The 17,585-nt window shown below is 34.2% G+C and overlaps 1 protein-coding gene across 8 annotated transcripts in view; it reads left to right on the top strand.

Annotated features, from left to right (window-relative positions):
* Positions 1 to 17,585, top strand: part of LOC117330758 (calcium-dependent secretion activator 1-like) — a 111,748-nt gene that overhangs the window by 48,568 nt on the left and 45,595 nt on the right. For all 8 annotated transcript variants that reach the window (XR_004533396.1, XM_033889231.1, XM_033889232.1 and 5 more), the window contains exons 4-9: positions 11,768 to 11,861; positions 12,248 to 12,369; positions 13,040 to 13,151; positions 14,000 to 14,136; positions 14,617 to 14,683; positions 16,021 to 16,129. Coding sequence is in view for 7 of the 8 variants with exons in the window: in XM_033889231.1 (XP_033745122.1) it covers positions 11,768 to 11,861; positions 12,248 to 12,369; positions 13,040 to 13,151; positions 14,000 to 14,136; positions 14,617 to 14,683; positions 16,021 to 16,129 (641 nt within the window). In the remaining variant the exon portion in view is untranslated. The remainder of the gene's footprint in view (positions 1 to 11,767; positions 11,862 to 12,247; positions 12,370 to 13,039; positions 13,152 to 13,999; positions 14,137 to 14,616; positions 14,684 to 16,020; positions 16,130 to 17,585) is intronic.

Raw genomic sequence — 17,585 nt, forward strand, 5'->3', positions numbered from 1 at the left:
AGGTCACATTTTGTATCATTTTACTGATGGATATTTTATTTTGACAAGATGAATCAAAGTTGTTTAGAATAAAACGAGGTGTGAACTGACCAGTGGTCAAGGTCATGGTGTCAAAGGTCACAGTCAAATTAGATATCATTTCATTATAAACATTTTGTTAAGACCATTATGATAATGTGTATGATGTATATTTTGCTTCCTTGCCCCATGATTGGGCACTTGCCAACCTCTCAGTGTTTTAAGCTTTATTTTGAGTTTGATCTGGAAAACAAAGTGGCTGAATGTTAAAGTTTTGTATTAAGTTTTCTAATTCAAAGAAAGTTCTTCTGAAATATCTCCTAGATTTCATGTGTCGGTTCCTCTTGTATCAAGCTGATAGTTGATGTTTAGCATTGCTATTTCTAATTCACAGAACATTCTTCTCTAAGATGTTTCTTAGATTTCATATTTAGGCTTCCTTGTTATTGGACGAATAAAGTCGATCATGCATAGAACAAATAAAGATCATTTAATGGTGGGCGCCAAGATCCCTCTTGGATCTCCTGTTTAGAATGCTTTCTTTTTCTCTGCTTCAAATCTTTACTTTATTTTTGAAAAGATAATTTTGAAGAAAAAAACCACATAATTAAAAAAAAAAAATAAACATGATATATAAAAGTAATGGCAAAATATATAGATTCTAATTTTAAACTCTTTACTTCTAAGACAAACTTTTCATGAGAAATCTTAATGAATTATCCATAAGTCAGCTTTGGACAATCTACATATTATATTGTATTAACCTTAGAACATGCACAGGATGTAATGAGGAATGCACATTTGTCTAATTAAGAAATAGCTAATCAATTTTCAAGTCGTCAGGAAGAAATTTGATTGCTAGTTATTCTATAAATAGTAACAAAATCAACGAAATTTATTTTCATCCTTTAAAAGTTAATCTCTTAAATGTAATAAAACTATAATAACAAATGAAATTTTCAAATAATGAAAATTCAAATGATATTATTTCATTATGGAAGAGTTGCTTGTGAGGGATTTAGTTTCTATGCTAATTTAATTTGTAATGTTTGTATATGGGGTGCATGTACTGGACACCAAGCTGTTTATGAGGTCAAAGGTCAAGGATCACATTTTGGGCAAGGTTGCAATTTGTTGCGTATTGTATATACACTGCTACTTTGACAGGTGTTGGTTGTCTGGTGATAGGCATGAATTGGTGGATCATAATATCATATCTAATTTTAACTAGATTTTGTTTTGATGATTATAGATTATAAGATATTTAAAAAAAATTGTATATTCTGAAATGTGAATTTCCAGGTTTATTAATAATATATATATCATTGTGTGATTGTTCCTATACAAAACCGAATTGGTTTTTGTCCTGCATTGGAAGCCAGAATAAAGTTGTGCTGTTTAGCTCCATATTGAGCCAAATTTCTCTCTAAGTACATAAGCTATCATAATGGCACCTGGGGTATACTGTTATCTGTATATAACCATTCTAACTTACATTTAGGTACAGAATTTTAACAAAATTTACTGCTAATTGGACTTTGTTGATAACAATAAAGTTTTCTGTTAAGCTTCACATTGAGCCGAATTTCTCTCTTAGTACATAAGATAATCATAATTGAACAAGGAATATACTTATATCTACCATCCAAACACACATTGTAGAATCAGAATTGCAACTTAGATTTACTGTTAATTAGACTTTGTTGATTAATTGGGCCATGTTAATGTTTTCCGTTTCGCTGGAGGTTGAGTTGTTTGTTTGTTGTTTTTTTCATGAATTGTGCTTCTATAAGCAAAACTGGATTATACCTAGTTTCATCTATGTATGGACATCCCTACACATATTTCAGATATTGAATTTCCTTTAAAGTTTACTGTTATTGGACTTTGTTAATGTACAATATTAAAGTTTTCTGTTTAGTTGGGGGTTGAGCGTAATTTCTCACTTTTTATATTTGGAGAAATACATTGTATATAGCAATAAAATCTGTAAAAAAAAAAAATCGGGTAATTACAACTAAAAATACAATTAATACCACTTAATGACTTAATCGAAATGATATGCAGATGCAGAGACACATGATGCATATATTAATGTGTAATTCTTGTTTTGTTAGTATTTTAGTTTTCTAAGCATTCTATTTTCCAGGTTAATGAAAAAAATTATGAATAAAAAAAATAAATTCTGGGGTTATTTGTAAGTGATGATCCAGGGTTATTACGAGGTGGGGTCTACTTGTAGTAGATGGTGGCTACTCTACTGAACAACAAACAGGAGACAAGTTACATGTTATTCTGAGTAATTGGAATAAAATTGTCAATGTCCCTGATACCATCACAACACCGAGATCTCTGACTACTCAGAGAAACACCAATTTTCCTGGAATAAGGATTGAAAAACACATCCTGGATTTTCACTGGAGGTCCATCTTTTTAACCTTTTTTTCTGCTGAGATGTCATGAATGAAATACAAGTAATAGATTTTCCCGAATTTGATAGATTGATATTGATTGAAAGCAGAGTCAAAATGATTCACATTCTGTATGTATGAAAAAAGCAACATATTAACAGTATTTTGTGGTCTTTTGAGAAATTTTGTTAAATCAAAAGCATATTTTAACAAAATAACATAAATGTTCAGAAGTTATAATTTGATAGAGCATAATGTTTTATGCATTTTTGAATTTATAAATCTTGGGAAATATATCCCTCTCTAAATCTTCATTGAGGTGGATTATTATCATAAAACTTTTGTCACTGACAAATTATTAACCTTTTAGGAATTGCGAATTTAAAATTTGTGATGCACTTTTAATATTTCTACGAGTCAAAAGATGTGTTTAGTTTTTTTTATGGATGGCAGTGTATAAAGAGCATAGAAATGTGCGTGTTAAAAAAATGTATTTTGAAAAAGCATAATGTTGTTCGAGCATTGTCAGGAGAAATTGAGGAGAAGTGTTTGGTATCAGGATAGGGTTTCCTGTGTAGTAAGGCTCTAACACGAGATTGCATGCTGTTTTATGCACCAAGAGCTGTTTTTCATATGGAGATGGGAAATCTTCTTGTCTCTCAAACTTCAGTGTAAAAATGTCAAAATACAGATGAACACAGAGTGTTCCTTCTAAAAAATGGCACAAAACCCTGTGAAGCAGGCAGACTAAATTCCAAGCTATGCAATATTTAGTTTCCCCCTGAAGTGATGCACATCACTACACATGCCACAGATTGATTGCATTATTGCACATGCACAGAGTTTGTGTAACCTTTTACAGACAACCAGGTTTTAATTGATCTGATCCATACCAAATACAGACTTTCCTGACAAGTTTTCATACTCTGATCCATAGCTGCACACCTTATTACATCGCATATCATACAAATTTTCATACCGTGACCCGTTGTGTACCTCTGTGCTACCATACACGTTTTCATACTGTGACTTATTGCTGTACACCTCAGTAGCTACCACACAAGTTTTCATACTGTGACTTATTGCTGTACACCTCAGTTCTACCATACAAGTTTTCATACTGTGACCTATTGATGTACACCTCAGTTCTACCATACAAGTTTTCATACTCTGACTAATTGATGTACACCTCAGTTCTACCATACAAGTTTTCATACTGTGACTTATTGATGTACACCTCAGTTCTACCATACAAGTTTTCATACCGTGACCTATCGATATATATCTCAGTTTTCTATAACATTCCAAAACAGTTTACCATCATTTTAACCAATATTTGTTCAATATTTTTTTTTATTTACATCAACACTCAGGGTGATAAACACCTTGTAAAAGATGTAATTCAGAGATTAGGAGGAATCTAAAGTTTCCACCCCCTGAATATTATACAGGAAAATAGATACTGAAGATCGAGGCACTCCGTTAGTTTCTCTGAAACTATAAATAGATGTTGAAATTGTGATCAATATCTTGGTATTGTTAGATTCTTTAATGCCTCTACTCTCTGTGTTACAGAATGCTGTTCTTCTCTAAAGTAATGCATCCTCACCAACGGTGTCCCACCAAATACATTACAACACTAGATACCCCTCATTCTTATTTATACCATAGATATTGTGCTTTTCCCTTGACGGTATGGTCAACTTAATTAACTATTAAGGGGATATGACAAGGTCAAGAAATAATGAACCAATGTCTTTCCATGCTTATTCCTTTTCTTTTCAGGGGAGGGGTGGATGTAATTTTCCAAAAAAAAAGATATTATTTCAAAGTAAAGATAAAAAAAAATGTCACAAATGTGAGAATTTTATGTTTGGGCCATTTTTATTTCACAAGAATATGGAAATTTGTACCTTTTTTTGGCATAAATAAAAAAGATGTTTTTGGTTTGGAACAGAATAAACAGCTTCAAATATGTTTTTAAGGTCAGAACAGAATAAACACTGCTTCAAATATGTTGTTTTTGAACACCTGTCAAATTTGACAGGAGTCTTACCAGCCAGCCAACATAACTTTTCATTTGTTTGACAATCTCCTACATTTTTCGACTAGTCTCTTTCAAACTTGGTATATATGTTATTATCATGATATGAAGATATGTCTCCCTGAAAAGGATTCTGATTCAACTGTTTTAGCAGAAATTATTCTCCTTTGCTTATTTCAGTATTCATGTTTGTGCTGCCTGCAAAAAGCAGGGAACAAATAGATAACACTATGTCGACATCATTGTCAGCGGCATCATCCACACAGAGGTTTCCGTGCAATAGTTCAAGTCCCTTGGGCCAATAAAATTCAAACTTCAAACACATCTTCCTTATCAAAAGTGCTTGCTTGGCATTGCTTTTCAAGACCGAAGGTCTAAGGTCAAGGTCACTGTTACAAAAAATAGAAAAAATAGTTTCAGTGCCATAACTCAAGTCCCTTGGGATGATCAAACTCAAACTTCAATCACATCTTCCTTTTAAAAAGTGCTTATATTACTTGGCATTGCTTTTCAGGCCCAGAGGTCAAAGGTCAAGGTCACTATTACTAAAAACCTATAGAATTTTGTGTTATTATGAATAGAAAATATGTGTTCATGTAATGATTCTTTAAGTAATCCATCCATTCCTATGGAATTCTTGTTTTGTCTTCAGATCTCCTACATTTTTCAGCTGATTTAATTCTTAATAACTTCATTGATTTTATGATCATGCTATATTGTTGTGTTTCCTTGAAAAGAATTGCGATTGATTCAATAACTTTTGCAAAAGATATTGCCCTTTGTTTATTTCAGTATTTGATTTTTGTCTGGAGGTTTACTCCTGTATTTTTGACCGATTTCTTCGAAACTTAGAATGCATTAGAGCCACGATATAAAGGTATGTGTCCCCAAAAAAATTCTTATTCAATTATTTTTCCGAAGTTATTCCTGTCAATTTCTGATGTTGAAGACTTGAGTACTTATTTTTCTCAATCTGTCATAAAATTAGATACTGACTAATTGTAGTGAAAAGTGAGGTGTTATAGCATGGGTGCCCGATAGCCACTTTTAAGGTAATGTAATTAAATCTGATCTTAATACAAAATAGTATATTACAATATATTGCATTTGACAAGTGTATATTGTACTGCCCTGTGGTTCTTTTGTTTAGGTCTACGTTTGAATTTGTTCAATCTCCCCTATGGAAATTCTAAAAAGTTGGCAGCTATGTACAATTACAATACAATGGACCTGTTTTACATGCATTGATTAAACAAATATAAATAGTTTCTGCTGAATTCTGAGTCTTGCTAGGTGATTTGAAATTGGCAAAATCAAATACATGGTTTAAGGGTGTTTTTACATGTGTTTCTATTGATGCTTAGTCGAAACTTCACTTCGTCTGTTCGGCATTCCTCCGGGATGTGTATAGCCATCCTATCGGTTCTGATAGAGGCATTCTGCCCAGTCACCAGTACCAGTCGCTCCCATTTACCCTGTAATTGAGATCCAAGTGTCATAATAATTCTGTCTGCCTAAGCTGTATCTAAATATATCGGAATAATAAAATTGAGAATTGCAGTTGAAGTTTTTCTAAGAATGGACATGAATGGTAAATTTTTGACGAGATAGATGCCAAAAAGTGAACAATACAATTTGCTTATCACAAAAAAATTGTTAAGTGCAGTAACAGACATGCCATTTCCCATGGTGTACATCCATGGCGCTGTACAGTAAAGCGGAGGATTCTGATTGCACTTGTGAAGAATTAATGAGGACTTTTATAGATATATAGATTTTCTGTTAAACTGAACTTGTGTATTTTAAAGTTTAATTTACAATATTGATGATTGATGGAACTGTATGCTGCCATGTTCTTAGGTATGAATTGCATCATCTATCTCTCCCAAGACTTACAGACGGCAGAGAAACTTCTTAGTAAAATTATGGTAATAAACTCGATTGTAATATATCCAAAATTTTAACTCTTTCATATGAAATAAACTTAATCCTTTCAAACCTTTAAATCATGTTGAACTGTCCCACATGAATGAATGGTTGAGTCTACTCAAGTTACTTAGGGTTGATAGCGTTAACATGGTAAGAGCTGGTTATCATTTATCTACTGGTAACGCACTATTTGATGTTTTGTTACCACTTTAGTTTGGTTATGTCTTGTTCTCATTTTGCTGCAGTTACATTTGGTATTGACCTCTCCTACACTAATTCATGTGGAAAGGTACAAATTTATATTGAGAGGAACAAATTTATACTGAAAAGTGCAAATTCATATTGAAAATGCCACAACTTCTTCTGCACAGTTTAATATTGAAAGGTGCAACAATTCCTACACAAATTTATATTGTTGGCGAAAATATAAAATTCATATTGTTAGAGTAAATATAGCGAGGACAGACACATAAATGCTAGTATCTGTATGAACTCCATAATGAATAACAAAGGTAATTAAAGTGATGGTTTATAATTACACGAGTGTGAGTCAGATACAATGGTGATTGTTTCCTGAACAACATAATTGGATGTTATGAAATGAAGGGACTCAATTAGATAAAAAGTGTTAAATAGCTTCGTAGTTAACATGCAATTGTAGGTTGTCTGTTGGAAGTCCATGATTTTATCATCCTATTGATATTTACACAATCCTCTACCTAGGTTACAAACTCTTTCATCACACAAGTTGGATTTTGAAGTGAAATCTATCAAATTATCTGAAAGAGAAGTGGTGTGTAAAAGTACAGCAATGAAAATTCACAAAAGATAGAAAGTTGTTGACAGGACAGACATTACAGAGGAAATCTAATTAATTATGATGACTTGTCTGGTTATATTACGAGAAATCAGGAACTGCTGACGCTATCCTCACCAAACTGTTTTGGGATGTCGTGTGGCAGCGGGGACATTTATGTCTTACAGACATTTTCTAGTTCTTATTTTTTTTGTTAAACCATTCTAGTTTGGAATGAAATAAATAACCCTTATTGTGCCCCGTAAACACAGAGGTTAGCGACAGGTCGACCTTCAGAATGTTAATACTACTCCAAAGTATCAATGCTTGGCCAGTCAAACCTTGGTCAAACATATTTTAAATCTAAATGATTGACTTTTGCCTTTTGTAATTTTTATAAATTTACAAAACCATACAACTTTTTATATTTGGAGAAAAACAATTAAAAAATTAAAGGGACATTCCTTTGCTTGATTAAAATGTGTGTCACCAAAATGAAACTTAATGGGAAATGTGTAAAAGCTATAATCTTAAAATTGATACGGCAGTTTTACTTGCAAGGGAAACCAAAGTGCTTCAGGTATTAAATCATAATTTTTTTTGTAATTTGACCCGAAGTATTACTAATTACTGCAAAAGCAGATGGTATTAGTGTACAAAACATTATTTTTCTGTACATTTCGACGTAACTTTCATTACTGGAAGGCACAAAAACTCAAATAATCCTCAAATTGGCATATATTTTATCAATCGAAACTTTATACATTTCTGATGTCCGAACGAAGGAATGCCCCTTTAAGAAAAATAGAATTGGGTAATTTCAACAGAAGTGTAATAAATACCACATGTTAACGACTTAATCTAAATGATATGCCGAAGTGGAGACTGATGAGACAAGTATAATTACGTGTACTTCTTGTATTGACTGCTACATACAGCACGAATCTCCCGATAATACTTCACAGATAAGCTTAGGAGTCTGGCCAGTTAGTTTGCAACAGGAGTAAAATGGTTTGTATTGAAAAAAAGTCATCCGTGCAATATGGCCATTTGTTGAGAGTGTTGGGATCCCATTGCGGCATTTTCCATGTTGCCAGTCTACCTATTTCCAAGAAAAACCAATAAGAGTCGTAAATGCCAAACACAAATGGCAGGTCGGGTGTTTTGGTAAATGCTCAAACACATTACTATGACAGAAACAGGATTCCAAATGGACAAAGCTGGGCTTGAAATAGATCAGGGAGTGTATCATTTTCCACAGTCAACCAATGTGATGTAATTATGCCTCGGTTCCTTGTGTTTCAGCGCGGTGTATAATGTCGTTTAAATTTCTGTGTTCATGTTTCTTTATAGCAGATTTGGTATTGGCTGGCTTTGATAAATTGTGGAAATTTTAGTTAATTTAAGCTCATAGAAAAGACATTGTGATATTTTAATAAATATATAATTATTGTATATGTTTTTATACTGTCATAATTTTGGTGTTATAAAAAGGTTTGGAAACATTTTAGGGATATTATGATATATCAAGTGAACTTTGAGTGATTAAATTTCAGAATTAGAGATCTTGGGGCAGTAAGTGAAGTCATCAATGAAATAACGGACTCTGCAGTCTTTGCAGTCCCTCTAAATATAAATTTTCAGTACAATTTTGCTAAAAATAAGGTGAAATCTTTACATACCAATTACTGGTTATATTTAGTCCTGTGTTAAAATAAACAAGATATATTATCTCCTTGAGACAAATCGGCAAGAGGATATAGGGATGACTTCCACGCTCTACCAACTTCTTTAATGATCCAAACTTCCTGAAACTTCATATACTAACTCACAGCCATCATATCTTGTTAATCTTTAAATACCATGCTAGTTGTCATGCTGTTTAAAAACTGAAATGTATCTTTTACAGACATTTAATGAAATAGGCACCATTAGAATCATCAGATTATGACATATATTGGCCTAGAGTTTTTATGCCATGAAATAGAGGTGGGGGAGTGTTACCCATGTCCTGTCCTGTCCTGTCCTGTCCTGACCTGTCCTGTCCTGTCCTGTTCCATCCCATCCCTTCCCGTCCTGTCCCGTCCTGATGCAGTGTAACTAGTTAATCTCAGGAACTGCTGATGCAACCCTTACCAAACTGTGTTTCAGGGTGTCAAGTGGCAGCGGGGGGCATTTATGTCTTATAGACATTTTCTAGTTTATTTAAATAGTTTTAAAGAGTTATTACTCCTGATAATTTATTCTTACAATCCTCAGAATGATTCATACTTCCAGTTCCTGGTTGAAAAAAAAGTTTTAGAAATTTGACATTGATGTGTAGTACTGGTTACCGAAGTGCATTGATTGATCTTGAAAAAGAACTCAAAATTTCATTCTAAATATTGTAGTTCCTGAAATTGTGAGTCACATAAACACAATGGCAAGCTGATAATGAACTGGAGCAAGAACATTAAGTAAGGAAGATGTTCTAATTTAAATACATTTTCAGTTTCCATTTCAAAATTTTAAAACACTGACAGAATCGATAAGTAGTCTGTCATAAATATTAGGTATCCGGCAAAGCTGATATGTGTGGGTATTCTATTGTGTTCAGATTTGAGATAAAATATTGGATGCGCTGGAGACCGATAGGCGATATGTAAATCGGCAGACAAGTATCTGTCTTGTTGTCAAATAGTAGTTTAATCCTGTCCGACGGAAAATTAATCAAAAATCTGCTGTTAGGAAGAAATTAATCAAGGGAGGTTTTTCAAAAAGCGCCCATTTATCTTTAAAAGCATTTACTTACTCAGGCTATTCTGATTGCTTTTGAAGTTCCATATGCAGATTGCATCGTAAATCTTGATAGTTTTAGAATAGTTTTGTATTCGAAACATTTTGAATTATCTCTGGTCTGAAATATTTTTGCGTCCTCTGCCAACTCTTGTGTAGTAGTCTTATAAAATGTGTGAATTTTATCTCTATGTCGTTCTGCTTGCTGTCTCTTGAGTCACAAGATGCCAGATCCCCTCATTGTTTAGGATATTTGACCATGGATTCATTTCTGCCATAGTTATACACCATGTTTTTAGATAGTCGACGGGTGAATCCGGTATCATTGGGTATAATTAAGTTATTGGCTGAAACAATATTTTGATTAACGTTATATTCAAGATGGCTGACATTGAAAATCTTGAAGACTACTTCTCCTGAATGGAAAGTCAAGATTGAACTTTCACTGATTTATTGTATATGCAGGTTGACAGATATAATTCAGTATGAGCACAAATTCGTATTTGCGCAATAAACATAATTGCAATCATGCCATGACAGGCTGTCTTGAAAACCTTGTCATCGCTACTAGATCTAATATTAACTGCAGGTCCCTACTCCTGAATTTGGCAGCCATTTTAAATTTTGATTATCTAGTTTGTTCTCACTACTTACCAAGCAGTACTGAATTGATTTTCAAAATGTTATATGCAGGTGCCCTCTGTTTATCATTCAGACCAATCAAAAGATAAATGGCTGCCAAGCAGTCATCTTCATTTTCAAGCGGTGAAGATTGTGATCATCGTTTCTTGGAAAATAAATGAGCAATCTGTCATGTGTAGGTTCACATTGCTGGCTACTGTTAATTTAGAGACTGGTCAGGAAAAAAAAGACACCAATTTCAAGTAGCCATCTGGAATTTTGATAACTGAATTTTCTTTTAATACTTTTCAAGACCTAGATGGATCTTTCTCACATTTCACATACAGGTTCCGAAAAAAAATTATAAATTTTGGTCCATAGTAAATTTTCTACTCATGCAGTAACAGGAAATTCACTACCATCCAGTCAACCTGTGCATGTTTGATGATGAACTTTGAAGATCTGCCTCAGATTTTAATATTGTTTGGTAAAATTTAATAAGTTCTACTTTACCTAAATGAAAATTTCGTTTAAGGATGTTGTTGAAGAAAAAGTCAATAGTAATAAGATTTGCACCCTAGCCTAATATCACAGTAATAATGTTACTAGTTCAGTAACAAATAGATACTCTGCTTGATGTATAGATTAATTTCTTGTAGTATATTAGATTACAGGACTAAAACAGTGGCACAAAATGTATACTATTTCCTCTTTGAAATCCAGCACAATTCACTTAAATTAATCCTTCTTCTAAACATAATTTTAAAATGTTTCCAAAGAGAAATTGAGCATTTTCTGTAATTAAAAAAACTAATGTTTCCCCTTATTAGGTACAGAATATAATTATATTGCAATTTTTTCTTTTTAAAAATTAAAAAAAAATTAAAAAAAAATTGAATTGATTTGATTTTAGTTTATTTTGAAATACTTGTTTATATTATACATATATCTGACATTTAAAATATTATTTATATTATACATATATCTGACATTTAAAATATTATTTATATTATACATGTATCGGACCTATAGATCTGTGATAAGATTAATTCCATATTTTCAGCTATGTGTTTGGAGTATTCTTTGTGATGTTTATCGTGATTACACCAACATTCTTATACGCCACAACATACTCCAGACACCTGATTTCCAAATGTTTTGGTGTATTTTCAGGACACATCCATCTTCACTTTCCAAAATGGATATATCGGATGACACGGAACCAGGACTCTCCAAACTGGACGTTGTCCTGTCATTCACTCTTGAGGTAAGTTGAATTACAGTTGTCATTACTTATCATAGCTGTTAACTCAAAAATGGTTCCTGGTCATGCTTAAATCATCTTTGTATTATCAGTGGAAGATTAGAATTCAGAAAATTACACTGAAGTGATGTGTAGTAGTTGGTGACTTCCAGCTTTAGTTGTTACCCTGTTTGTGTGGACCCTTAACACTTAAAAAACCTCTATAATCCAGACTTCTATCTTCATACATAACAAAGATAGATGCAGAGTGTTGCCCGTGACCCTGGCAGAGGTCAAAGGTCACCTTTCAATTGCCAAAAATAAGATAGACATTTGATTAAGTTATATACATTGTAGAGGTCAAATGTCGCCACTCCCAGGCCAATACTTACAGTGACTTCTTTTAACAGGTGCATGTTGTAGAGGTCAAAGGTCTCCGCTCACTGGCCAATAGTAAGATTGTCTACTGTACTATGGAGGTGGAAGGAGGAGAAAAACTTCAGACAGATCAGGCAGAGGCTTCCAAACCAAGGTAAGAGATCAAGGTCAAAACTGAAAAGATTGTAGTTTCTGAATCAAGTTCTGGTGTCATGTAGGGAAAAGCTTGTATAAAATGCATTTTCTGGACCATGGTGAGAGTCACCAAGGTTAAAACTGAATAGGTTCTGGCTACTGAACCAAGGTAAGAAGTCACAAGGTCAAAACTGGGTGACCTCTTCTACCAAGGTCAAAACTGAATAGGTTCTGGCTACTGAACCTAGGTAAGAAGTCACAAGGTCAAAACTGGGTGACCTCTTCTACCAAGGTCAAGATTGAATAGGTTGTGGCTACTGAACCAAGGTAAGAAGTCACAAGGTCAAAACTGGGTGACCTCTTCTACCAAGGTCAAAACTGAATAGGTTGAGGCTACTGAACCAAGGTAAGAGTCAATTTAATTAGTTCTGTAATTATCATCAAGTTGAAATCCAATTAAAGACTACTTTCTTCACATTGTAATTTTGCTGTCTCTGTGTAACAGTATTCCAAACAAATCATGCATAGATAATTGCGACCTGAACCACAATTATTGAAGTGAAAATGTTTTGTTTGAGTCAATCGGTATTGCAACATAACTAACTTTTCTTTTGATTCCACAGTGTTTTTTTATTGAATTTCTACAGAAACATGTTTAAAGTGGCCAATTATAATTATATTTCCTTTAGCTGGGACACCCAGGGAGACTTTACGACGACCCATCCTCTGCCTATCGTCAAGGTGAAGCTGTACACTGAGAGCTCTGGCATGCTCAGTCTAGAGGACAAGGAACTCGGCAAGGTACAACAGTCTGCTGTAAAATATTTACCGACTGTGTGGTTTAAGGGTGCATGCTACCTTATCATAGAAGAAACCTCCCTTTTAAAAGAGTTCTACAATAACAAAAAAAAAAAAAAAAAAAATTCCAAGGTCGTCCTATTTTGGAATGAGGATCAGTTATAAGATTTTATATACTGATTTTAAACTTAAAAACAAAACTTGTGAAAACAAATAATATCAAGTTATATCAATACAATCTTTTTGACTCCGATGTAATTGCACAATTGAAGCTGACAGTGCAAATTAAAAAGCTTCCAACTGAGATTTTTCTTTAAAATTCGAAAGTTTCAGTTGCAAGAAATCATTTTTGATATTTCCTCCAATGATGACAATATGTTCCGTCATTATATTTAAGGAAGTGTCAGCATTTTAATTTGTCGGCTCTGCTTGAAAACAAGCACAAGCTTATGTTAATTATTCTCTTTAGCCCGGATACAGCACACAATTAATTACCTTATTATTTAGCATTACTCAACTGAAATCTTTTATTTTATGAAGTTCTGGAAAAGCATTCAAATTAGATGACAGGAAAGCTGCTCAAATTCTCTCTCGAATTACTATGAATCATTGCATAATTATGGTAACGAGCAGTTTTTTTTATGACATCGCTGTTTTATGGAATTCATTAAATAGGTTCAATAATTTGTTTTGTTACAAGCCTTTATGCAATTAAGTCATATAAATCCATATCTCAATGACACAAGTTTAAGATACTGTTTATCATGTAACTCGTATTCATGGGAAAATAAGTGAAAAACCTCATATTTATTTCCATGGATTTGATTATACAATAAAAGTATTTTGAACAGGTTGTTATCCGACCAACAGCCAACAGTGGACGCATGGCCGAGTGGTACCGTATGCAGACCAATAAAAACTGCCCAGACGATCTCAAGATCAAAATCGCTGTCAGGATGGACAAACCACAAAACATGAAGCATTGTGGGTAAGTTAGAGACCGTCATGATATAGTTAAAGTTCGAACGAATGGTGATGTATATGTTTGTGTAGAACATAGAAAATAAAACAATACCTTGGATATGTTTTCATGGATTAATGTACCTGATTGTATGTGGGTTAACAAATCTGAAGTCTGCCTCCATAGGTGGAAGGTTGGTGTGATTTATGCAGAGTAATATTGAAGGCCGAAACAGATTATGAAGGAATTTACATCATTTTCTGCTCATTTTCACCTGGCACACAGAGCACATAGCCTAGTTTGCTTTAAGTAACATCACATGATTATATATTAAGTCACGAATCATGATGTCTAGCTATAGTAAGCTGACAAGAATGATTATCAAGATTGTTTAAATGAATGACCAGGTGCTTGTAAACACTTGTGAGTTAAACTGAAGTGGTACAGCCAATTGAACCTCTTCTTTCAGGAAATAAACATATATATAGAATGTTTGTTTTTATTTAGATACCTATATGCTGTGGGAAAGACTGTCTGGAAGAAATGGAAGAAGAGATATTTTGTTCTAGTTCAGGTAAAGTTTTTTTTAGCCCACCTGTACGAAGGGCAAGTGACCTTCATTCAAGGTCACAGTAGTTAAAAAGGCTAAATTCTTTAAACAATTTTTCTCAATAACCAATAGTCCCAGGGAGTTGATATTGGGTCTGTAGCGTGCTGGGGTTTGTTTGTTTTTGTTTAACGTCCTATTAACAGCCAGGGTCATTTAAGGACGTGCCAGGTTTTGGAGGTGGAGGAAAGCCGGAGTACCCGGAGAAAAACCACCGGCCTACGGTCAGTACCTGGCAACTGCCCCACTTAGGTTTCGAACTCATAACTCAGTGGTGGAGGGCTAGTGATAAAGTGTCGGAACACCTTAACCACTCGGCCACCGCGGCCCCTGCATGCTGGGGCGAAGGGCTACCAAGTTTGTTCAAATAATGACCTTGACTCACATTCAAGGTCACATCGGTTAAGTATGCTTAAATCTTTAAATGACTTCTGAATAGCCTAATGCCGAGAGACATTATATTGGCCCTGTAGCATGCTTTCAAATAACTGCAGGATCCATATATGAAAAGATCACTGCATTGCAGGTGAGCGATTCGGGCCCATTGGGCCCTTGTTGTTTTTTTTTTATTTCAGCTGATTTCATTAGTATTTCTCTTTTCAACAGGGAAATGTGTCATGATTATTTTTCCAGTGTGTAAAGATTTCTGAACTGTTCAAAATTCTGTTTGTAAGTGTCATTCTCAAGTCCAGATTTATAGGGGGAATATCTCGGTCTGATATTGTGGCTCAACAGCTACTGACGGGATCAAATACTGGTAGTTACTGAATTACCTAGCTAGAACAGTGGAGGTTTCGGTGAAATATCTATTTACTCTGCATATTGAAGCAAGGTAAAACCCAAGAACCCTTGGATTAAAAAGTAGTGACCTGTCATGCACCAAACTATAACTGCCGGTCAGTTTACCGCCAATCAGGATCAAAGTTTGAATCATTTTAAATCACATGGAGGATGCTACGCATTATATTATATACTATAGGTTTCCTCCCCGTCCATATGTCTTTCTGCCCTCTGTCGGTCCATCCAGTCAGTTTTCCACACTTTTCTCAGTCATACTTAAAGGTATGTTGGTGAAAGTTTGTATTAACTTCATTACCAGTAGTTACAGATCAGGTTAAGAGTTTCAGGGGTTTTGGGTTCAAGGCACTGCTACTATTTTAACAGGGGCTGGTAGGGCTTTAGGGGCTGGTAGGGCTTTAGCTTTACAAATACCCAGCATGCTTGTTCATTTGTTTCCTCTTCAATAACCTCCCTCCCTCCCTATATTGTATCTTTTACTTGAAGTTTTGTTTGTGTTTTCACAGGTGTCTCAGTATACATTTGCCATGTGTAGTTACCGGGAGAAGAAACCAGATCCCACTGAGATGATGCAGCTTGATGGATTCACTGTGGACTACTGTGAACCGCTCCAAGGTAAAACCCCCAGTCTGTTATAATTCACTGTGGATTACTGTGAACCGCTCCAAGGTAAAACCCCAAGTCTGTTATAATTCACTGTGGATTACTGTGAACCGCTCCAAGATAAAACCCCCAGTCTGTTATAATTCACTGTGGACTACTGTGAACCGCTCCAAGGTAAAACCCCCAGTCTGTTATAATTCACTGTGGACTACTGTGAACTGCTCCAAGGTAAAACCAAAGGTAAAACCCCCAGTCTGTTATAATTCACTGTGGATTACTGTGAACCGCTCCAAGGTAAAACCCCCAGTCTGTTATAATTCACTGTGGACTACTGTGAGTCCCTCCAAGGTAAAACCCCCAGTCTGTTATAATTCACTGTGGATTACTGTGAACCGCTCCAAGGTAAAACCCCCAGTCTGTTAGAATTCACTGTGGATTACTGTGAACTGCTCCAAGGTAAAACCCCCAATCTGTTATAATTCACTTTGGACTACTGTGAACCGCTCCAATTAAAACCCCCAGTCTGTTATAATTCACTTTGGATTACTGTGAACCGCTCCAAGGTAAAACCCCCAGTCTGTTGTAATTCACTGTGGATTACTGTGAACCGCTCTAAGACAAAACCCCCAGTCTGTTATAATTCACTGTGGATTACTGTGAACTGCTCCCAAGATAAAACCCCCGGTCTGTTGTAAAGTTTAGAGAAAGTGTTTCAACCCGAAGTGTGCCAGTAGTCAACTTATTCGACCTTTAAATGAATTTGGAGAAGACATTGAAAGAGCTAAGATTATGACTTGAGAAATGAAAAGAGTCTTTTTCCTAGTCAAAGGCTAAGAAGGCGAAAAATTTTCATTATTGTTTGTTTCAATAAGATATAGATTGTTTATTTCTGAGGAAATGCAGGAAATGGTTCTTAGAATACTAAGTTTCAAATATACTTATTTCACTAGCTCTGTTTCATGTGTCTCTTCCATGAATCTTGAATCATGAATAACACTAATATGCTATAAATGTAAAACTTGCAACATGTTATATTTGAACATTTATAGAATTTTTTGTCTAGTCTTTAGAAAGGATTTATATCATGCTTTTAGAATATTTTACTGAACAAACTGACATGTGAAATTATTTTTCCTGTCATCAATCGGAGGCCCTAACTTATATTTGGTGAATTTAAAAAAAAAAAAATGTGTGTTGTAAAAACCAACTTGAATTAAGTTTATTTGTTACTTCTAGCATAATTTGTATAAACAACATTTTAAGAGACAGGTAATTGATTGAAATAAGGTCATTATTGATAAAAAAAAAAATCAAAATTTGAATAGCTGATGAAAAATATGCTAGTTGATATTCAGATAATGATAATATTTAGTTTTAAGTCTTTCGACAGATTTTAGAAAAATTGAAATTTTAAAAGAATTAATAACAAATGTTTGTCAACAACCATTGAATAACATTTGAACTCTTA

This window comes from Pecten maximus, chromosome 7, assembly GCF_902652985.1.
Source record: "Pecten maximus chromosome 7, xPecMax1.1, whole genome shotgun sequence".
In the NCBI taxonomy this organism is placed as follows: Eukaryota; Metazoa; Mollusca; class Bivalvia; order Pectinida; family Pectinidae; genus Pecten; species Pecten maximus.